The sequence below is a fragment of the Ixodes scapularis genome, unplaced genomic scaffold, assembly GCF_016920785.2.
Source record: "Ixodes scapularis isolate PalLabHiFi unplaced genomic scaffold, ASM1692078v2 PGA_scaffold13__105_contigs__length_92229423, whole genome shotgun sequence".
Classification (NCBI taxonomy): domain Eukaryota; kingdom Metazoa; phylum Arthropoda; class Arachnida; order Ixodida; family Ixodidae; genus Ixodes; species Ixodes scapularis.
Window position 1 is genome coordinate 31,744,006 of NW_024609839.1, and position 22,780 is coordinate 31,766,785.

At 47.6% G+C, this 22,780-nt stretch overlaps 1 protein-coding gene across 1 annotated transcript; it reads left to right on the forward strand.

Moving 5' to 3' along the window:
* Positions 1-5,359: 5,359 nt before the first annotated feature.
* Positions 5,360-8,394, forward strand: LOC115324525. The gene is made up of 2 exons (XM_040222114.1): positions 5,360-6,203; positions 8,128-8,394. Exons 1-2 carry the CDS (start codon positions 5,415-5,417, stop codon positions 8,392-8,394), a joined length of 1,056 nt encoding a protein of 351 aa, XP_040078048.1. The 5' UTR covers positions 5,360-5,414.
* Positions 8,395-22,780: the final 14,386 nt, after the last annotated feature.

Here is a 22,780-nt window from a genome sequence, read left to right on the forward strand (position 1 = left end):
GTCCCTGCCTGGAGTCGGCCTGCGGTTCCTGTCCTCGCCTGGCCCTGCCTGAGGCTGCCTGGGGAACTCCTCGGTCGCAACACGATGTAGGGGGCCGGCCAGGATGGTGACGACCGATGATGGTGTTCGTCCGATGAACGTCCCCCAGGAAGTCGAATAATAAAAAAAAAAAAAAACTAAAAATTGTTCGATCCCGCTGGACACATTACGACGTTGGTTGGTTTACGATGGCCAGTGTGGCCACGTTTATTTCAAAACAAAGCGACAAGTCAACAGTAATTTACAATACAAAACTCCCAAAATTAAAATCCTTACTTTAGGCCCCAGTGTCAAGAGCCGAATCCCCCGAGAATCCTCTTGGCACCCCTTTTCTAGACTCGTAAGGGCCTCCTCTCCCTCCAGAGACGGACCAATCACTTCAAATTTGCCCATTGTCACGTGGTACACTCTTACCCAATGATCAGCGAGCTGTTAACGTGATCCCCCTCCGACACCTCTACGGTCAAAACCAAATTCCCTGTAGAGTCACTACATGCTTTCCTCGCCGCCTGGCTGGCGCCACCCAGTTAAGTTATTGTGTCGATTACAAGCGAAGTTTCTACACTAAACGGCGAAATACACCGGACGCAAGCACACCCGCTTAAAAGCCACAAGTGAGGACAGAAGTACCTCTGCCCAAGGCACGGGTGTTCCGACGCCCTAAACTGAAGCCCAATCCGTTTGTTAACGACCGGGGTCCGACTCGCCTCCACCGACTCCAAGCCCCACGGCTGCTCGAAGACCCCCCGGGCGTGGGGCGGAAGACGACTCCCCGTTCATGCTCTCCCGCGAGCGTACCCGCTGCCGCGGGTCTGCGAGCAAACGCCCCAAAATGCCGACACAGACATAGGCAGATAAAAGAAACAATGCCGACGCAACTATAGAAAGGTAAGTTTCTAAAAGAAATCTTACTTATTAAAACGAAATCCTTCGTTACTTAACAGCCGGGGTCATACATCACACATAGACAGTCAGCATACAGATTCGAACGCGAGTCAGCGCGAAATCCGTCCTACGAATGCCGCATCGCAATGCTTGGCGCGGGGCATTCAAACTACGAATATTGCGGTGACTCGTGTGTGCAGACTGTCTTTTAAAGCCTTTAGGTGCTCGTTTCGCGGAAAATCCGGCGACGGCGGGACCGAAAAATTTCATAATGCAACGCGCACAGCCACGTGTGACGTCACGCATGCGACGCCACACGTGGCAGTGACGGGATGACCCTATCGACCCGCTGAATTTGGCGGAAAAATTTTCCGCTAAATGTAGTGGAAAATATTCCCGCCAAATTTAGCGGGTCGATAGGGCTATGACGTCACGTGACATGACGCAACACGTGACGTCACGCAACGCAACCGACTAAACCACGTACACACGCTTGCACGGTGTCCCCCACTTATACCGGTTTCAGGGAAGACTTGGCGAAAAAAAAGGGATTCCTTTCGGGGGAACAAACTGCCAGCCACGGCGAACGTCAGGGACTGCAAACTATAATTAGCAAAGTATATGTCGATAAAACTTACGAATCAACTTTTAATGAACATGTACCAGCCAAACACCGGCGCAACACTTTTGCCCTCCGGTAGGCAACGTCAAAAATTATGCACTACGGCTTTTTTTTTTTAAATTATTGAAGGCCTTGAGCAGGGAAAGTGTGAACTGAAAAGGGGCTGAGAGAGTCGTCGCGCACAAAAGGATGAAACACGTGCAAAGTGTCTTCCCAGAGAAAACGCCGCCCTCAGCGCTTTATAGTAAAGGCAGCATTTTTTATTTCTATCTTTTCCACAAAGGGTGAAAGTAACTTTACGGTCACCTCTCAGTTAAACCCAAAATTAAATCAATTGAGTTATATCTGTGTAACCAAGTAACGAGTCAAACTACCGCGAGAGCTAGTGATGTGTGTAATGCGAAACTGCCCCCGAATACATAATATTGAAAGAATAAAACACAGAGCTATGACAAGCACGGGACAACCACTTTGCTTGTCCTATTTCATATTCTTTCAATTTTATGTATTCATGTTCAACCCGCTCGGCCTTCACCTGCCCCCGAAGTGTTCTCGGTCTTATTTCATATGTTTCATATGCACGGCGCCATTCTCCACGCCAGGTCGAGTCTGAATAGAGAGACTTCACTAGGTGTAATAATCTGTTATCTAACCCAAGTGTTGTTTATTGGTGGTTTTTCAGTTTTTAAACACTTGCGCGAATAGGAAGTCGTTGCTACGGTATATTCACGTCACGCGTGGTGCGGTGCCCAATAGCCTACGCCCCGTGACGTCAAAAGTGGACGTACAAGGGCCTCGTCTTGCGTTTTGTGGGAGCTCTTCCGCCGCACGTTCTATCACGTGACGCCATCTCCGTTCTCTTTTAAACTGACGGTGGTTTCTCACTTCGTTTCTTTTTACATTTACGTTTGACTGGTGGATTTCGGAAAGCATGTTCCATGACACACAATCTGGAGTGCGCCTTTTCAGGATTTTTAGGGGCGCTCGCCTACTGCTAGGCGGGCTAGGCGGAATCATAGCGGAATGGAGCGCTGGTGCCACCGTTACCATATCAACTCAGGTCAGTTGTGGAACTTTCCATGGACGCCGTGCATTGGAGGGAGTCTGAAACCGTGTCCGATTCTTTTGCGGCGAGGTGGCGCTGCCGGCGCCACCTTGCCGGCGCATTAATCCGCGCATTTTCGTCTGCTACTGCTCCGTGGCTGCCAACCGCTGCAACTGTTGGCGAGTCCCGACCCGATTCCTCGGCGACCAGCATGGTTTACGGTTGGTTTTCGCCCTTTCGCCAGTAAAAATACAACTTGAGCATGATAAGCGCTAGGACCATGATGACATACGCTTTGTGTTATTCCAAAACGCCGCCGCTTTAGCTGTGATGACAGCGCGAAGCGTTTCGAACAACTCAAATTTTGCGCCGACAGCAGACGACACTTGGAATGTGGTTCAGAGTCAACAGGAACACAGATTCAATGTTTTATTGGTTAAAACAAGTATCGGAATTTCTCATATGTGACTACCAATTGCAACAGAAACAATCTGAAAGGCGTCTGCTCATGGAGAATAGAAGGGTAGGAGAGGGCATGACGTCAGCCGCGTAGCCTCCACAAGCCATGCTCCCTTGACACCTCGCCTCTTTCGCATTTTCCTCCTTACTCTCACCACATCACGTGACCGTAGCTAGCCTTCGTCTAGCCTTCGATGCACCGTGCTTCGATGTGATAAAACCTACCGGACGGAGCGCGCGCAAGCCTGCAAGGAGTCCTTCTACAATCAACCATCCATCTCGCACGTGACATGTCACGCGCACCAATCGCACCCTGGCCACACCGACAACAGCTCGCAAGATAAGCTGGGATATGACGCAGGACGCTTGGGGCAGCGACCACTTTCCCATCATTATGGACGTCGCCATTGGAGGCAATAATCTTAAGCAAAAAAGGCCAACGAAAACAATAATCTGGGGCAAATATAGGCAAAACCTCAAAGAACAAGGAGATGTCTTGGAACCATGTCAAATCACCGCACTACTCGCAACAGCTACAAAGATTGCCACAGAAGTAAGGCAAGTCTATGAAGACACGCCAGAACCAGACTACCATCTACTCGCATTATGGGACAAAAGGACCAGAGCCTTAGAAAAGTACCGACAAGGGAAAGAGAAAAAACACCTGGACAAGGTCAACCGTTCGACGAAAAAACCAACGTTAGAGACGTGTGGAAGACATTCAACTCCATGTCAGAAAAAAAGAAAGGAGTCAGCCCTGTCCCGGTCATCGCACTCCTCTCCAATGAAAAAAACGGAAGAAATTCTCAACAAATTGGGAGACATCTTCCTTCCACAACCCCCAACGAAACCGGAGGAAATCATTTACCACCCAACCCATTCGCGACCTGCAGACAAGCCGGAAGACTTCCCCTTCACAGAGTGGGAACTCGGAGCGGCGATACAACAGTGCAGAAGCAAGAGTGCACCTGGAGAAGACGGAAATACAGTGCCCATGCTCAGAAACGCACCCCTGGCCACCCGTCTTGTTATCCTCAAATGGTTTAACGAAATCTGGGAAAGCGGGCAACTTCCCGAAGAATGGAAGGTGTCCCTGGTCACACCAATACCTAAACCAGGGAAGCCAGCAACTGACCCCAAAAACGTCCGACCTATTTCCTTGACCTCAATCAAGGGAAAACTTATGGAAAGAATGGTACTCGCACGGATTCAGCACAACGCTGAAACCCTCGGCATCTTTCATCCAACGCAAACCGGGTTTAGACCGAACTTGTGCATACAGGACAGTCTGCAGATGATATACACAGACGTCGTGGACATGCACCCAGGAAAAAAACAAATGCGAGTGATTGTATCTATCGATATAAAGAAGGCTTTCGATTCTGTCCCCCATCAATCAGTCATTGGCAAGATGGAGCAGCAAGACCTCACGGGTAAACAACTAGACTTCGTGAAATCATTTCTCTCGGGACGGGTCTACAAAATCCGAGCTGGATATGACAAAGAGTGTGGAGAAGGAACCCTTCAAGAAAATAACATTGGACTTCCTCAGGGCGCAGTGCTGTCACCTACACTATTCAACATCGTTATGGCACCACTCCTCTGGAAACTTTATAAAATACCCAACCTCAGGGCGACGATTTACGCAGATGATATCACGATCTGTACGTATCAAGGGCCTCCCAAAACCCAAGTTGTCGCCTTGCAGAAGAGACTCGACACCATTGAAGAATATCTTGCTGATGTGGGAATGTTCCCATCGCCAGAAAAAACTAACTATACCATCTACGGCCGCAATCAAGACAACAAAAACCTAGGTCTTACCTTTGCGGGAGACCCAGTCCAAAGAGCAGACTCTGTTAAAATCCTTGGAATTAACTTTGGGTACAAGCCAAGAATAAGCAAAGCTTGGCTGGCCGAGATCTCCAAGAAATGGAAACAAGGTATCAATCTCGTCCGAAGAATATCCACGAAAATGGGAGGAACTGGGGAAAAAACAGCCAAAAAACTCGTGACTGCGGTGCTAGTATCCAAAATAGCCTATGCGGCGAGATTCTACCGGCTCACGAAAACTCATCTTTCCAGATTTAAAAGCATGCTCAACGGAGCAAGAAAAACCATCCTTGGGCTCCCACGCCAAACTTCGGCAGAGGAAGTAAGCAAGTGCATCTTCCTCCCAGAACTCACAGACCTTATGAACCAACTGGAGGAGGCTCAACTATCCCGTCTACAACATACAACCGAGGGAAGAAAAGTTGCTAAGTACATGGGAATCGAGATACAAGAAGAGGCCCCATATCACCGAGCAAAGCACCGTGGGAACTCATTGACGTAACTCACGGGTGCAAACCTCTCCCAAGAAACATGGACGCTGCGCGGCACAAGAAAAGACGAGAACACTACGCTCGCATGCACAAGAAGGAGCTGGCTAAGCTTGTTGAGGACGAAAAAAACATGATCGCCTATGTTGACGCCAGCATCTCCTCTATGGGTTGGGCAACAGCAGCCACATACATCCAAGGGAATGCGACCTGGACAGAGACTCAAGGTAACCCTCGAGGCCACCACACACCGGGTTTCAACGAACGGGAGGCGGTGTTGCAAGCCATCCGAGGGGCAGTACCCCATCTACAAGACGGACAACAGCTAATCGTCTATACCGACTCGCAAGACACCATCAGAGAACTCAAGAAATACAGGTCCTCTTCTAGCCCCACCATTGACGCTATCTTCGCCTTCGCGATCTCACTATACAGATCCAAGAAAATTCAAATTAATGTCAAGTGGACTCCCGGGCACGAAGGCATTTCGGGCAACGAGCTAGCCCATGAGGCTGCACAGCAGGCGATGAGGAATCTCACACAACCGTCCCTGTTGTCTCAGTCCTCTACGGCAGGCTCAACACCACAGCAACAAGACACTGAGCTTCCCCCATACGATCCAAGGGAGGAACTCAGGTTAGCCCAGAAGACACAAGCACGAAAACATCTTCTGGCAAGATCATGGACCCCAAAACAACATCCTCTCCCTAGGGAAGAATTCAAGAGAAAAGAATCGGTGATCCTCCGCCGCATACGCACAAGAGGAGCTGTCACACCCAAATTCAGATACCAAATGGACCTGGCAAGACTTAAAGGGCAACTCCGGTCAAAAGTCAAAATGAAATAAATTACTGGTATCGCTGTAATGACACAAAATACCACCCCAGCCAAAATATTACGCCCGGGGGACGCCGCATTCTCAACTAATGCCGATAATAAAAATGCGACCCGCCGCGAGCCGCTGCTCCTTAGCGGGCGGCCAGCGAGTTGCCGATCGCTAAAGCAACATTAGGGAGTTTTCGTAGATCGTTTTCGCCGTCCCGCAAGGCCCTCCGCAACCCGCTACGATAGCGGTAACTCCACAGTCAAGGCTATCGGCGCGCAGGCGCAGTAGCAACTTCTTCGTTGCGGAACGCTTAGCGGAGGGGGCAACGCGGTCTACGAAAACTCCCTATTGGGCCGTGACTTCAGTATCGTTCTCCTTTTTTCCTCCGGTCCGGGCGTAGCGCGGAGTGCGCTTCTTTGAGGCGCTACCACCACTACTTCGGCTTGTGATTGGCGTGTTTAGCCGTTGCTTTTATCTGTAGCCCGTGTAGCTTCGGTATAGCCGTTTGTTTATTTGCCTTGTGAGGACTCCAAGACTCGTTTTAGCGAGCAACTCGGTACGCCAAAGACTGCCCAGCTGTTCCTCGAAGGATGCCGACTACAACTTGTAGCGCTGTGGGCTGCTCACAAAACCCGCTGCGCAACACGGAGGTGCTTTTTCACGAGTTTCCAACGGACCGGAAATTGGAGAAGCTGTGGGTGAACGCTGTTCGACGAGTGGACTTTGGACTTCGGCTTTTACGCGCCCGAGGAAAAAAGAACGAAAAAACAGACGTCCAGCACACGTGTGTTCGGTCGCCGCGGCCCACGCCGGAGAGCCTCAAAGCTTCGTGTCTGGGACTGACCCGCAGTGGGAAAGCGAGAGGACCCCGAGTACTGTGCGTCACTGGCAACGCGTCGTAGGGCAACGCCGCTCCATCCACGGAGCCCCGATGACAATTTAGGCCTAGCGACTATAGTACGGAAGACCGTACGCACGGCGACAGCCACCGAGTACGGCACCGAGCGAGTTCACTCGTTTTCCAGTCGCTAGCTTCTGGGTATACAAGCGACGAATACGGCATAGCGCACGCGCGGCGGCGGCCACCGAGTACGGCATCGAACGAGTTCACGGGTTTTCCGGTCGCTAGCTTTTGGGTATACGCACTAACTCTTGCTACATATGCTGGAGAACTACCACGTATACAGAATTAAAATAAAACCAGCTTACCTCCTATCTTTAGACGGCTAGCGCAACAGAGTTAAAGGGATGCTGAACCGAAATCTGAATTCCCCAAAACACGCGGCAAAAGTGAGCAACGGGATGCTACAAACACCAAAACATCACTCATACAGCGATATCTCGAACGGATGACCGTATTTTTCAAAAAAGGAGGCGCATTTAACAGGAATGTTGACGTCATGTTTCTCCGAGAAGGAGAGGGAACGGCCTCGCGTCTTCTCCGCCTCGCGGCCTTGAGGGAGCGAAGCGAAGAGAGGAGGAAACACGGTATCTTGACGTCACGCGCCTCGTCGGCCTGGTTCAATCTCGACCTCTTTTTCCGAAAATACGCCCGTCCATTCGAGATATCGCCTTGCGAGTAGTGTTGTAGCGATTGTAGCGTCCCGCCTACATCTCCTGCATTGTTTCTTTGAAATCCAAATTTCGGTTCACCATCCCTTTAAGCGCCGCTCGGCCTGCGTACTCGTTGAACGAGAACGATCATGACGTCACGTTCACATTGCGGCTGATTTCCAGTGTTGCCGGGGCCTCGAGCGGCCAGTTTCGGTTTTGTTGGCCGCGCCCCAAACAAAACTTTGAGGCGTCATATCTTTAAAACTACGCACATTAACGAGAAAAAAAATTACACCGTGCAATTCAGGGACGCTGACTGCACTAAAAACTGTCATAATCCCAAAATCGAAAGTATGGACCGGAGTTGCCCTTTAAGAAACAACAACCCTACGCTGTCCCTCCCGACCCCAGATGCCAGCGGTGTCAAGCCGAGGAATCCATTCCCAGACTTAAACACATACTCTGGGAATGTGTGGCCCTCTCCACTCTCAGAACACTCATCTTCAGTAAGATGGCGAATGACGAAAGACCTTCAAAACTGCAGGACTGGACGCACCCAGCGGGCGACACCTCACGCAAGACCAGGATCCTCAAATCTCTCATAGAGTATATTTCTGAAGGAGACCTGGGAAACTCCATCTAACACTTTTAACCGAGGAGACGATGCCAAGCCTTAAGGCCACCTTGTCATGACAACTTCGAGTCTCCGGAGATATATATTTTTTTCCTTAAATAAACGTATTCACCACCACCACCACCACCACCAGACAGATCTGAGGTCACGCTGTGCACAAAATCGTTTAAACTTTTTATGACTAGGCTTCACCAATATTGCTACGTACCCCCTCCTAGTACTTCTAACCTCCTTGCGTCTGCTACTGTCAGAAAAAGCGGCACGAACATCCGTAAGCTCAGTAGGCCAGACCACAGTGGGCCAGACGCAATGGCCTCAAGCGCGCCGTCAATGATGATGATAGCGAGTATTAACGCGGAGCGCGCGCCCTCTAACAGGCGCCACGCAAAGGGACCCCCCTCCGGAGCGGAGTTCCAGGACTCAGTTGGTTGTAATAACGTTGGCTGGTACTGCCTTAGACCTTTTCATTTTAGTAGTTGCCTCACCGGTGGACAGAGGGCGCTGACGCACTCGGCGCCATTAGGTTGCTTCAATTTTTTTGGTTTTGGTTTCAACGTGAACGCGGCTATGGTGCTGTTTTACGTTGCTTTTGCTTAATTTTGAGATACGATTATTTTCCTGGTACCACACAACCAATGGAACACTAGTATTGAGCCACTTTGATGACTATGAGGTATATTTTAGCTTAAATTGTGGGCGTTTTTTACCAACTTCTTTGATGTATATGATTAAGGTCGGTTGCGAAACGCCTGACTGATGTACAGGGAAGGATACCATCGTGTATCACCGTACCCGATGACACCGGTTTCCAGAAAAACAAACTAATGAAGAGAGTAACATGTAAATGTAAAGGAGAAAGCATACCGACGTCTTGATTAGCAATGTTCTGAACCGGCCAGAACAGATGAACTCGCGAGTTTACAACTCACTGTTTGATTTTCGTTGGCACCCAAACTTTAGTGAACTTCACAGAATAAACACGTATAGTGTAATGACGCAGGCAATTGATATAAACGTATAATATCGTATCGGCCTCTTTTTTTTTAAATTTAGTACTCGAGCATATTTTGACAGGCTGAGTAGGAAATTTATTAAATTATCAATCCTGCTAAAGTAGTCATAAGCAGCATTTCGCGAGATTTGCCCTAGGAAATAGATTTTTTTTTATATTAACATTTGCTTACTCAGAATATGATATGAGTGACAGGCCCTTCAAATTAAATCTGGCATTTGTCTTCCGTGAAATTGGCCAAATAAAATTAAAGGGCGCAGGAGGCGAAACGCCTCGGAAAGTTCGGCTGAATTCTAGCGCTAGGCACCACTTCAGGGACCTGTGTGAACAAATATTTATTTCTTAGAACAAATTCGCTTTATCAATTTCGGCGTAGCCAGCCACAAAAAGTAAACCTCTATTCGCCATCGACAATCCTTGACTCGAATAGCTGTTATGCGAACGGCTCTTCTTTTTTTTTTTTTGTGTGTGTGTGTGTGTGTGTGGGGGGGGGGGGGGGGGGGGGGGGCGTCAATTATTGCGGATTTTAGATACTGGCAAAAAATAAAACACCGTAAGCAAAAAGAAAAAAAAAAGCGTCGTCATCAATGCGCATGCGCCGAACCCAAATCGCGTTTTGTATTTGCAAATAGCAACGACGTTGTTTTCTTTGTACACGCTATTCTGAAACTCACTACTGTTAAGTGTATGTGGCAGTTTCTTACGCGGGAGGTCCCAACCTTTGTGTTAAGTAAATTAAGTGGATGACACTGGTTATCTAAATGTAATCAATAAATCATTTAAATGACTGTCGAAATGGGAGCGACCCATGGTATACACTTTCTTAAACTTCATAAGTAAATCGACCAACCGAATTTCTACGTCGCAAAAAAAAAAAAAAAAAAAGAGGTTGAGAATTTGATACATATGTAGGTAGGTGTGATATTATGAACAAACAAATCGCTTGATGTTGACGTACCATTACTTCAGATAAAATACAAGTTAAACTTTCGTTGTCTATCGCCTCCGCGAGTTTCCTCCCATAATCAAAAGAAACTGTTTTCGATGTATTATGAATACAAAGAACGATACTTTCAGGGAATACAGATAGTCTCCTTGTGCTGACTATTCTTGACGCCAATTGCGATCCTAAATGCGGGATATAAATATACGCGCTTATTGCTGAGAATGTTTTGCCATTATTAATAAACAAACCTCAGGAGTCGTCGAGTAGGCGTATCGGGCTACAGTGTCCGAAGTAAGGCAAGCAAGCGCGGTGAAACGCGACGAAAAACACGAATACAACGCATCCGCCAAGGCGCGGAGGGGAGAGCGTAGCAGCAAGTTGAAGCAACCTAATGGCTGCCGTGTCACGTGATTCCAAGATGGCAGCGCCCATGCTTGGGAGGATGAAATGGTCCTTCTAGATCTTAATCTAGAACGCCGTCTCTCGGCGACTAGCGTCGAATGCCCGGAGGTTCCAACTCCGGTCAGAAATGCACGGGGAACGTGAGAAAATCGTTGTTTCTTCAATGCTGTGGAGATGTGCGGAACGACAATAGTTTTTGACATAATAAAGGAACATTTTAGAATAATTTGCGCCGAGTTGTGTGCCAAGAGAGGACGTAATTTTTTTCTAAAAATTGCATGAGCGGCATCATGCAGCAGACGACGCGTTAACGTCACGGCGATGTCACAGCATTCACGTGACCCGCTCTGGCCAACCCAGAAAGTCCATTTCCGCTGCACACAAAAATCGTCTGCTTCAAACGCCATTGCCTTGGAAATTGTATTATCAAAATTTTCACACGCATCCAATAGTATTATAACTTTGAAAAAGTGTTTAGTGCTTTACCAACTTCACGACAGACTAGTTTCGAAAAGTGTCAACTCGGCGTTTATTTTTTAATCATCCGTGTTGAGTCGATCTCCATGTGTTCTCCCAAAGGGCGGGCCGCCTCCTGGAACCCTGACTCGCGCCGAGCTGCTCTGTCGGCCATGTTGACGGCGAAAAACACGCGGATCAAAGGATTGCGCTACTCTGCTCCGTAGGAGCTATATAGTGCTCTAGTGATGCCGATATCGATCGGCAGCACCAGCGGCTCCGTGCGGTCGCCGATGTCAAAAACCAATTACCAAAAGGCGAAAAAAAAAAAAAAAAAAAAAAAAAAGAAGTCTGAAATTGGGATTGTCGATGGAAAGCTTGTTTGTTTCTACGCTCTCGTCTTTTTCTCGTAGCCTTCAGCTCGCTTTGTATGAGTCCGCAAAAATCCCATTGGCTGTCCCTCCTTCGCTCCGCGCGTCGTGTTTATCGGTAGATGACCTTGAGAAGGGGTTGGTGGGATAGTTGGTGCGCGGCTTTGTTCCCGAATGAGGACTCCGCTGGCGGCGGTCGATATGCGTTGGTGTCCTGCCTCGAGCTGTTAGGTCAACGGCCCGAAACAACAAAACGAAATTCGCGAGTCCGTGTCGTCGTTGATCTTCGCCGAGAACGAGCGGGGCAGTGACAGTGTACGGTTCCGCTGTGCTGTTTTCGTGCCTAAGGCGCACTTAAGATTCGAGGGGAAAACATGGCCTACTTCACGTATTGCTGCTGCGGTTGCATGACCGTCCGGAAAGGGACCAAGGTTTTGTCCGTCATAAGCACAGTGAGTAAACGGACTTTGCTTTTTCGTGTTTTTTTCGCTGTTTCCTCGGAAACACATCATCGTGAGCGCCGTGTCGGCGTTTAGAACCCACCTAGCAGACAAGGCTTGCGCCTTTCCCCACTGTAGGGACGGTTAAAAAGGGGGGGTATTTCATAGCTCGGAAGAGGCTTCCGTTCCCAAGACGTGGGTGGGGCGCCCTTAGAAGTTAAGGTCATTGGGAAGATGGCATCGGTCAGGGCTTTGTTTTGCGGCTCCGAGGGTGAAGGGAGGTCCGGCCCACCTTGGAATGTCGGCGCGCAGTTTTGGGGAGGAAGTTTAAACGGATACGTGCGCGGTGCAAGACGTTTATTCCCGTGGTCCCGAGGCCCCGCGTATTTGTCGTGCGCGACAAAGAGTTCCTTTGCGCCGAGCCGCACTTGTTGACGTTTGGCTGCCGTGCTCGGCAGTAATAGAAGTGTGGCAGCCTTTTGTAAAGTCTTCTTTCATTGTCGTAGATATAGGTTTGCAGTATATTATTCGAAGCATCCATCTCGTCTCCGACCGTCCCTGACTGCCGAGAACAGAAACCCTCTAAGCACCGTACAAACGTTCTACGGTCATCCGGTCCAGGGTGTCGAACCGAAATTTTTATCGGTCCGATTCCGGTTCGGGTTCACGGCTTTCGGTTCGGTTCCGGTTCAGTTCCGGGGAGCAAAGAATAACGGTTCAAACCGGTTCGAACCGGTTTGAACCGCTAAATTCAGAATATATTTTCCGCGTTGTTCTGGCAATATACACTATTTACGCCGTGAAACGATTAACTATATAGTTTCTTCGATAGTCCGTGCAATTTACTTCTGTTTTAGGTGCCAAAAATATAAAATTCAGTTATTTAATTTTGACGCAAAAGTAGAAGAAAATCTACATTAACATACATAACGTCGTGTTCATACGACTTAACATCCCTTTGTTTACCAGTAACATATATTTTACCTGAATCAAAATGTTTAAGTACAAGAGTAAAGAGTTGAGCTTATTGGCACTTACCTGTAAATAGATCAGCGTCGAATTTAGAACTATACTGTATTTTCTTGTCCTTTCTTCGTGTTTAAGTAAAATTCTAAAGTTCAAGCTGATCTACCGGTGAAACAAGGAGACGGTAGGCTCTTTAAATCGACCGGAAAATTCGGTTTCTTAACCTATCGCGCTACGACTTTGTGCAGCGTTGCTTACAGATGGTGCATTTTTTTCGTAAAATTTGCAAAGAGCGAACTTACCTGAGGAAAAAGTAAAGAAAGAAAAAGGCTTAAGGGCCATACGCACATTCGCGTTTGAACGCGTTTGAGTGCGTTGCGGAGTCCTTGCGGCCAGGCGCGGTCGCTTGCAGAGCGACGCGCGCCTTCCCGCAACGCTCGGTAGCGCGACGCAAGCGAGTAGAGACTCGCTCAACTTTCCGAAGCGTTGCGGTGCGTTCGGGTGCGTTCGACCAATCAGAAGCCGAAAGAGGAGAGGGGATGACGTGTTCGCTCGCCCCACCCGGCCGACTCGGCGAGACGTATCCGGTTCGCCGGTCGCAGTGCTTGCTTTTTCGTTTTGGGGAGCGGTGGGGATTGTATTTTCCAAGGCTGCGATGGTTCAAGCTTGACAAAACGTCGGGGAAGCCGGCGAGATTGTCCCAAGATCGAACACCGACGCCGTCGCCGTGCGCCGCCATGTTGCCTTGGATTTCGCTTACTATTGGTGAGCCACTAGCGACGATAGCGCGTTCTTATTGGCTCTTGACTGCGGTTGACTGCGTGTGAACGCAACTGTGCGTACAAGCTTGGCGCAAGCGGTCTTCGCAACGCAACGCGTCCGCTTGCCGCTACGGAACGCACCGCGCTCAAACGCGAATGTGCGTATGGGCCTTTAGCTCCTATGGAAACGCAGCGACGCCACCGGTCTGCAATCAACACGGCGCCGTTTCGCACGGGAGACAAGAGATGGCGCAAGCGGTCGCGACGCCAACTGCCGCCAACGAACGAGCAGACGACACTGAAAGCCGGCGTCTTTAGCAGACAATCTTTCGACTCAAAAGCGGCGCGAGCTTTTCTGATATCAGTTGGCAATGCATTATTTTATCATTCTTTCTAATAAAACACATTGAATAGACACACAATCGATCAAAAAAATGGTTTGTCGGGTTATCTTGACTGTTTGTTTTTTTCGGGGTACTGATGTCGTCTGCTTTGCAGTTCGTCTTTACTACCACGTGTGTCTTTGGTTCTGCGACTGTTATTCGCGCTGTTTTCTTACATTTGACGTCGGATGGTGCGTTTGACTCCCAGCGAACGAGCTAAGGTCGTACTTTGGTACGGGGAGTGCCATAGGACGAAAGAAGTCCGCCGACGCTTCCGAACGGAGTTCAGGCGACGGCCTCCGAACTCGCCTGCCGTCCTGCGCTGGGTGAGGCGCTTCGAAGAGAACGGAGATGTCCGCGACAAGGAACGGACCAGTATGTCGCCCTCACGGCAGCAGGTGTTGTTAAAGAATGCGATCCTTGGTGCGTTTTCTGCGGATCCGCACCTGTCATCCCGGAGGGCGGCCAGGCTCTTCGACGTTTCTCAAATGTACGTTCTCCGGGTCTTGAAGAAGAACCGCTCGTTTGCGTACAAAATGCAGACCCTGCAAGAACTCTCGGATAATGACAAGCCGAAGCGCCTCGCATTTTGTCAAGATGAGCTGGCCCGAATTGCAACTGACCCAAGCCATCTCCAATTTCTGATGTTCAGCGACGAGGCAATCTTCCACCTCGATGGCCATGTGAACAAGCAGAATTTCCGATATTGGAGTGAGGCAAACCCCCACTGGCACCAAGAGGAAGCTGCCCACTCGCCAAAAACTACAGTATGGTGCGGGATTTGGAGAGAAGGAATTGTCGGGCCATTTTTTTTTTTTGATAGCTCAGTGACTGGCGAGTCTTATCTTCAAATGCTGCAGGAAGAGTTCCTTCCCGAACTAGAACAGCTGCACATGCAGAAAGAAAACTGCATATTTCAACAGGATGGGGCGCCTCCGCACTACGCGTCCACGGTGCGCGCCTGGCTGGACAGCACATTTCCAGGCCGGTGGATGGGCAGGGCATCCTCCGCAATGCCGTGGCCACCACGCTCCCCGGATCTCACGATCTGTGACTTTTTCGTTTGGGGCTTTATTAAAGGGGCACTGACACCCCAAAGGTCGTATGTATTTTTATTGTCTAAAACGATGCAAGTTGTAGTCATAGACACGCAAAAAAAAACGCATCGCGAAAAAAAATTTTCCCGCGTGCGCGCGCGCCTTTTTATTTTTGGCGTTTGATTTTCCCGCCTCTCGCCTCCTCGCTTCTTTTGATCGGTGACGTCAAAAATCAGGAAATTTAGAAGCTTTGTAGGCGACATCTCTATAACATTTAATTACGGCAGTCTTAAAACATGTTTTTTAACGCAATTGCGAACGCACTACGGCCCTTCTTTTTGAAATACCAAAAATCGGGAGTTCGTTGTGGTGCCGTCTCCTGGATTTGTATCCTCCAACGGAAAACAGGCGACACCGCTCAAAACCGGTCCGCCGCAACGCCGGCGCTAGCCGGCGCTCGCTCCTATCCTCCTCGCTTTGGGTCGCCATGGCAACAGCAGGGAGTGGTGACAGGAAAGTGGACTCTCAGGTCTCCTCAATTTTTGACGTCAAGGCACCGGCGCCGATCGCGCGGGAACTTCGAATTCGGCATTTGGAAATTGTTTTTTTACTTCACGAATACTGAATTCCCAAATCTCAAATTTTGAGGGTAATGTCCCGGCATCGTTTTCAATCGTTTCGGATAATAAAAAAAAATATGATTTTGATGTGTCAGTGCCCCTTTAAGTCCAAGGTGTACGTCGGCCGCATCACCACCATGGCCGACCTGAAGGCTCGCATTGAGAGAGCCTTCCTCTTGATATCAGACGGGATGCGAGGCGCAGCCTTTGAGGAATACCTCCGCCGGCTGCGTCGTTGCGTCAACCTCCGTGGAGGGCATGTCGAGCTCCGTTAAACGTGCTGCCCAGTTTGTTTGTTTGTTTTTTGTGTGTGTGTGTGTGTGTGTGTGGGGGGGGGGGGGGGGGGGTTGGTTTGTTTTGAAGCCTCTGATCGTTTTTTTTTTGTTTGTTTGTTTGCTTTTACTGACAAGCATCTCGAAGACTGAGCTGTGCCAAACGGCCCTCATTAGGGCCAACCACATATGCATTTGGATGCATCACTTCCGTGAAGCCTCCTCCCGTGTCTCTATCTCCGCTCCACCTAAAAACAAACAGAAAAAATATGTTTTTGCCGCTCACACGAACGAAAAAAACGCATGAATACTCCACTGAACATATTTGTGTGTTCGTGACCACGGTAAGCAGCAACAAGATAAAACGTAGGCTGCGATTGCCTCTTCCCGAGTTCTCGCCGCCTGCGGAACGCACGCCGCTTTTGAGTCGAAAAATTCGTCTGCTAAAGAGCCTTTGAGGAATACCTCGGCCGGCTCTCGGCGCCCGTATGCTTGTTCGTTGGCGGCGTTCGTTGTGCCATCTCTTGTCTACCGTGCAAAACGGCGCCGTGTTGATTGCAGACCGGTGGCGTCGCTGCGTTTCCATAGGAGCTAAGCCTTTTTCTTTCTTTACTTTTTCCTCAGGTAAGTTCGCTCTTTGCAAATTTTACGAAAAAAATGCACCATCAGTGGGCAACGCTGCACAAAGTCGTAGCGCGATAGGTCAAGAAACCGAATTTTCCGGTCGATTTAAAGAGCCTACCGTCTCCTTGTTTCACCCGGTATTTACACGGTATAAAATGTCGCGAAGTGTGGTAGGTCGTCTAAAATACCCGTGATTGGTACAACTATGTGTCGCAGTATTAAAAGTGAAATCGTGTTCTTGAACTAAGGAATTAATTACATCACATAAAATTATGAAATGAGCTCCTCGTGGACATATATACCATGAAATAAGGTTCACGAAATACACTTCACAATATATATGTATATGATGACGACCCAACTCAGCTAAAACTTAAAAGCAATGAAATTTTCAAAATGTAACAAAAGTTTTAGGATAATTCCTGTCAGACTATTTTTATAGAAACACCAAGCGGCAATCCAAATGCCTGTTGTTCTAACCAAACATTGTTTACACTCAGCACCGCACGCATGCGACTAATCATGCAGCAAGAAGGAATCGCAATTATTCACTCTAATCTATACGCACCTTCGCACTCAGATCCAATCTGGCCCAAAATAGCGCTTGCCCAAGTGAACATTTACTTATACAGAATAAGCTGGAATAGTCTGGCTGTTGAGGTTTGTTCTGGACAAGATGCCGGGACAATTTAATTTGCAAAGGAGCATCACCATTGCTAATTGATGATTTTAACACGATAACGTTAAGGAGCTCATGTCGCAGAAAAGCCGATGTTGGTGGCGTGACTGGAAAATCCTGATTGGTCGATAAGTTCATGACGTCAGAGCTACGTACCCTCGCGCAAGAATTTCAAACAACCCAAAATGCTTATGTGAAACGTGACATCACGCGTGGAATGAGAGTGATTAAAACATGACATGTAATGCGAGTTAAAGCTTGCCGTGTGTCTCAAATGATTTCCCTTTTGAAAGTAATTACTTTGTCTTAAAGGAAAAAAAAAATAAGAATTTTAGACGAGAGTCAAACCCACGACCCTTTAGTTGCGAGTCAGACGCTTTTCACTAGGCCAGGCGAGGCACGCTTGCGCGGCAAAGGAGAATGCGATGCAAACGAGGCCCGTTGACGCTATCGCGTTCCACTTTTAAAGGCGGAGCTTAAGCGTCCTTCGAGTTTTTTTTTTTTTTTTTTGTTAAGTAAAACGAAGTAGTATTTAAGTTTTACTCGACATGGCAGCTACTTAGTTGGACACTTTCTGGCGGTTGGCGTACGTAATCATCATAGTTCCGCCGTGCGCCCCTGTTTACTTTGTATTTGTTCAGCCCACAGACACATAAAGGTAATGTTCACCACATAAAAGAGGCAATTACAAACTTCTATATGTTTGAGAAGTTATATGTGTGAGAAACAAAAAACACATAGTTATTTAAATTAGCTTCAAAATCAGAAATGTATGTAAGGCCGCCCCATGTCACTTACGACGTGCCTGCCGAGGATAAAAACGCCGGAAAATATTGGCAGAACACGTTTCAAATAATTTGGGGGGGCATTGCTTTAGGGTGATTTATGTTGTCAAATATTCAGTTATTTATTAGATATATATTTATATTTATCAATAAATTTTATTTTATAAAGTTCACATAACCGCTTGAGACCGACGCAGAAGGACGATACTCGAAACTACGCGAGCTGTGGAGTATGCGTAAAAGTGATTTTCTGTTTTCTGATTGGCATGGGTGAAACATCGGGTTGCAGGGCACGCTAAAAAGGACTCTGTGCTCACATGATGAATTGGAAGTCAAATACACGAAATGTTCAAAAAGAAATATATAATTAATAATATTTTTCCAAACAATCTCTTGAAGAACGCCTTACTGCAAAAAGAGATACGTAAAGATGCACGCAATGGAATTCATTATTTTACATAAAAAGCGAAGGACAGACAGAGATTCTTAAAATCTTAGTATAAATTACATTTCATCAGCTTGCATGAGCTCGAAACTTCGCGAAATACTGCCTCGGGAGGCTAATGTTATATTCGGTTTTACCTGCACTCGTTTTGGGCCCTCACTTTACAACACTATGCTAAAATAGTCATGAGCTCTAACATTTCTCTAGGCTGCCATATCTCATCGCGAGACTGCTATAAATACTGCACAACTTTACAATTAGGACATCTATTGCTAGCGCTGCGAATATCAGATTTCACCAGAAAGCTAAACTATTTCACATGGTAGGCACGCGATGTCATCACACTGTAGGCTGGTGGTCATTCTGATTTCTTGCTGAGAAAATCGAATTCGACGGTGCAAAAGGAACGCTGCAGGAGGTTCAAGCTCAGTGAAAGCCAAGTATTTGAAAGACACGTACTATTTATCTTAGTGCATCGTTGTGAGGAACGGCGCGAGCGTCTGGCACGACAAAAACGGGCTTTTTGGCAAGAGCGTTTTTGCAAACAAACTAGTTTCCGTGGTCACGCTTTTTGTTCTGCGCCAAAGATGCAGGGAAGAGGAACCTTTAGAACACAGTATCTTTTTAAAACTCCCCCTCTCTCTCCCCCCCCCCCCCCCCCCCCCCCAAACACGCAGACGCACTTCTTTATACAGCGTTGCTGTTAAGGGCTAGTTTCCCCAGTGTCGTGTCCGTCAGCAAACAAAGGATGACACTAAACTCTGGAGAGCTACCGCCATTTATAAATGACGACGGCGACCAGACAACCGGCGTGCCGGTTGTCTCGTTGCCGCCGTTGCGCATAGATGGCGGCAACCCCTCCAGCCTTTCCACTCTGGCTTGCCGACTTGCGGCCGGCCATAACTTCATTGCCACCAGAGTACAGCTTTTCTGGTCTTCCTTCACCAGAGTGGAAAGGCTGCAAGTATTCCTGAGGAATTGCCTTCTCCGTTTCTGTCTGTTAATTCGACAATTTTATTTGACCGCAACTCTCCATTGCTTTTATTTTGTAACCTGTGAAGTTTAAAGGGGTCATAAAACGATATGGGGTTGGAATGTTCATGACTTTTCCGAGGCGTACTGGTCCTCTGGCCCAAGTGTGCTCGCACAGGCCACCACTGATTCAGAAGCTTCTTCGTCCCGGTGAAATGGCGACGATTGTACGAAACTATTTCTTTTAGTCTTGCCTTCCCAAAGATTGGTGTCGCAATTGTGAAATCAAAACCATCCGCCTGTCGGCAGTCGAGCGCGGCTCATGGATTGGACAGGAGAACTGCGTGAGCACCGTACATCGGCTCGTAACAATCAATGCCTCGGCGGACACTAGGGTAGTGGCTCGTGTCCAACCACTGCGGTGATGAGAATAGCCGAACTCTAACAATGCCTGGAGTTCAGCACGGGTTTTCCTCCTTTAAAACCCCAGCGAGGGGATATGATTAATGTTGGCGGCGTTAGACAGGCACCAGGCCACGTGGCCGCTTCTGGCTCCGAGTTGAGGGGGCGAACGATGCTTATATTTCTCTCATTTTTGGGCGACTGCCATTGCCTAGAAAAAAGAGCAAAGCCAAGTTCAATCAGTTATTAACGTTTGGGAGTGATCCTGAGTAGTATTTAGTAGTGTATGGAAATATTTTTATAGCTCATTTAAGCAAAATACAGAGGGGGTCGAAACTTGGGCAATAACTTGTGGACGGCGCTCGTGTGAGATTTGGAGCGACTGCCAACGTTCGGCTGTTCCTCTGAGGTCACTAAAATATCGTATTTTTTTTAGGTATTCCTTCCGTACACACGTGTAGTTTTATGTAACGTCACATTAATAAGTCGCCATTTAGTCATTTCACAACTTCCATTCTCAGGGACATCTTTCGGATGCAGTTCAGCAACAACGACAAAATGTTTCGGTGCCTCAAAATGTAAAATTGGTCTTGCAACAGTTCTTTCTTTTTTGTATTTCAATAAATAGTGTTACAAAATAACCCCTGACGTTGATAGCTTGCGGAAACAGCCATTAGTTTTCCCCTAATAACAGATGCAGAAAAAATAAAGGGCAGAGACAGCTGTCGATATCTTCTCAACTCGCAATTTGAACAAGCGGCCGCGTGATCTGACGCTAATTATATACCGCCAGTGTTCACCGGTGTCGTCCCAATCCGGCTGACGCCTCAATTCGGCTATTGCCTCAATTCGGCTAGAAGTTTCAATTCGGCTGGACGTTCCAGTTCGGCTACATCCTCAATTCGGCTAGATGTTTCAATTCGGCTGGACGTTCCAGTTCGGCTACATCCTCAATTCGGTTAGATGTTTCAATTCGGCTGGACGCTCCAGTTTGGCTAAATCTTCAGTTCGGCTACAAGTTTCAATTCGGCTGCATGCTTCAGTTCGGCTAGATCCTTGTTTCAATTCGGCTGGACGTTCCAAGTTGATCAAGCTAGACATCCAAGCATAAGGTGCCCCCAATTGTTTTAGAGAGACGTTAACTATATCTGCATCTTGCCTTAACATTGCAACGTGCAAGCTCAGATCAATAAGTTCAAGCAGCTATGAAGGCTTTGGGCACAGAAACATTTGTGTTTGTGTTGTTTGTTCTGTGGAGCTGCTGTGCAAACACCAGGTCTCTGCTTCAAAGAAATTTATTCACTTGCCCAAAGAATGGATTACAGCAGTCCAAAGGTTGCTTCTTCCAGTGCTGGCCACTGCTCACGTGAAAGGGACAGGATGCCTTGGCAGCTCCTACGTCGAACTGAGTTGAAGAAAAAAGAAGATACCTGCATCAGACAAAACAATATGGTAGGGGCTCAATCTAGTGATTTACATCTTCAGGAGGCTAAGGAGAATGTAACAGTATACCTGTAATTTTTTTCAAGGTCACAAATTTGCCTCAAAATTGGCTAAACACACCAGTAGCTATGACTGACCTCGTAACCAAAACCTTACGTCCACAAAAACTTGTTTGGCGACATTGAATTTTCAAATTCGGTCCTCATCATATTTTCAAAGTGAAAGTTTCTACTGGCAGTATTAAAAATATGGAGGCTCGGGCAAGCTGGTGTTGCATACTCCTCCACAGCGCGAAAAATTCACAACCAAGCACAGGCACACACAAAAGGAAAAGACATTCATGAAGCTCTGACTTGCAACTCAGACTTGTATTATTTCTTCTCTGCCTGCGCCTGTCTTTTTAAACAATAAGATTTTTTTTGTTTTGTTATTTTTGGTTTCATCTGGATGCAAGGTAATTTAATTCTTTTTTGTAATAAATCTGGACAAGGTTTAGTGACACAGTTTTCTTCTAACCTCGAAATCTTTTCAGCTTCAATAACTTCCCTAATTAGTTGATTATTATTTTTACTTATTACGGGGCAATGTTTTTAGTTCTGCTTGACATCTGCAATCTTGGCAATGTATGCCTTAGTGTCCGGAAGTGATTCTGTTTATGTTGTAGTCGTGTTCCCCTTGTCTATGTGGCATCAGTATTTGTGACGTCGGGGTGGGGAGGGGTTGGGTTTTGGCAGTAGAACTTGTTTCCAACTGATTAGAAGAATTTCGATGGCAACAAATAAAGCCTGCGGAACCCCAACAATAGCTCAGCAGCACGAAAGAAATATGTTCCATTCTGTTCTCTGATGTGGTTGTGCTAGCCATGCTCCAAACAAACAAGAGTTTCGAACAAACCATTTGGGCTTCGTAACGTGAAGAGGGGTACAGTTTCTATCATGAAGGAAGCCATTAGCCGGCAGATTTTATGGGACGAGCGAAGGCGGCGGAACTTTCTAGATTTCACACTTCACCCCGCACAGCCATGCAGCGCGGCACGTTCCCGTGGCACCTACGGCTATGAGTAGCAAGTATGTCAGGGAGCCTTTAAAAAGGTGGGTAAAACAAAGTTTTTCAGTGACCGAATCGAGGAGACTGATAGCTTAATGTACTGACACCTGGATAAGTAACCCTGTTGTTGTTGTTGTTTACGGGTTTTATGGCGCAAGAGCTCCGACGGCCATACTGCGCCAAACTAGGTAGGATAAGTAACCCTGGTTTGCAAGTTTTGTCGTGGGAGAGTTGGTATTAACTGGGGTGCACTGCGAGTTGTAGAGGATCTAGAGTCACACTGCCATATTCAGCTCAAGAAACCTCGTCTAGGCACAGGCAACTCCTTCCCC

What these genes read in the sequence shown, in the direction of transcription:
- LOC115324525 (XM_040222114.1), top strand. Translation starts at nt 5,415, where the DNA reads ATGGACGCTGCGCGGCACAAGAAAAGACGAGAACACTACGCTCGCATG. An exon ending in AAGGGCAACTCCGGTCAAAA is followed by an intron (nt 6,204 to 8,127) that starts GTCAAAATGAAA and finishes TTGCCCTTTAAG; the next exon opens with AAACAACAACCCTACGCTGT.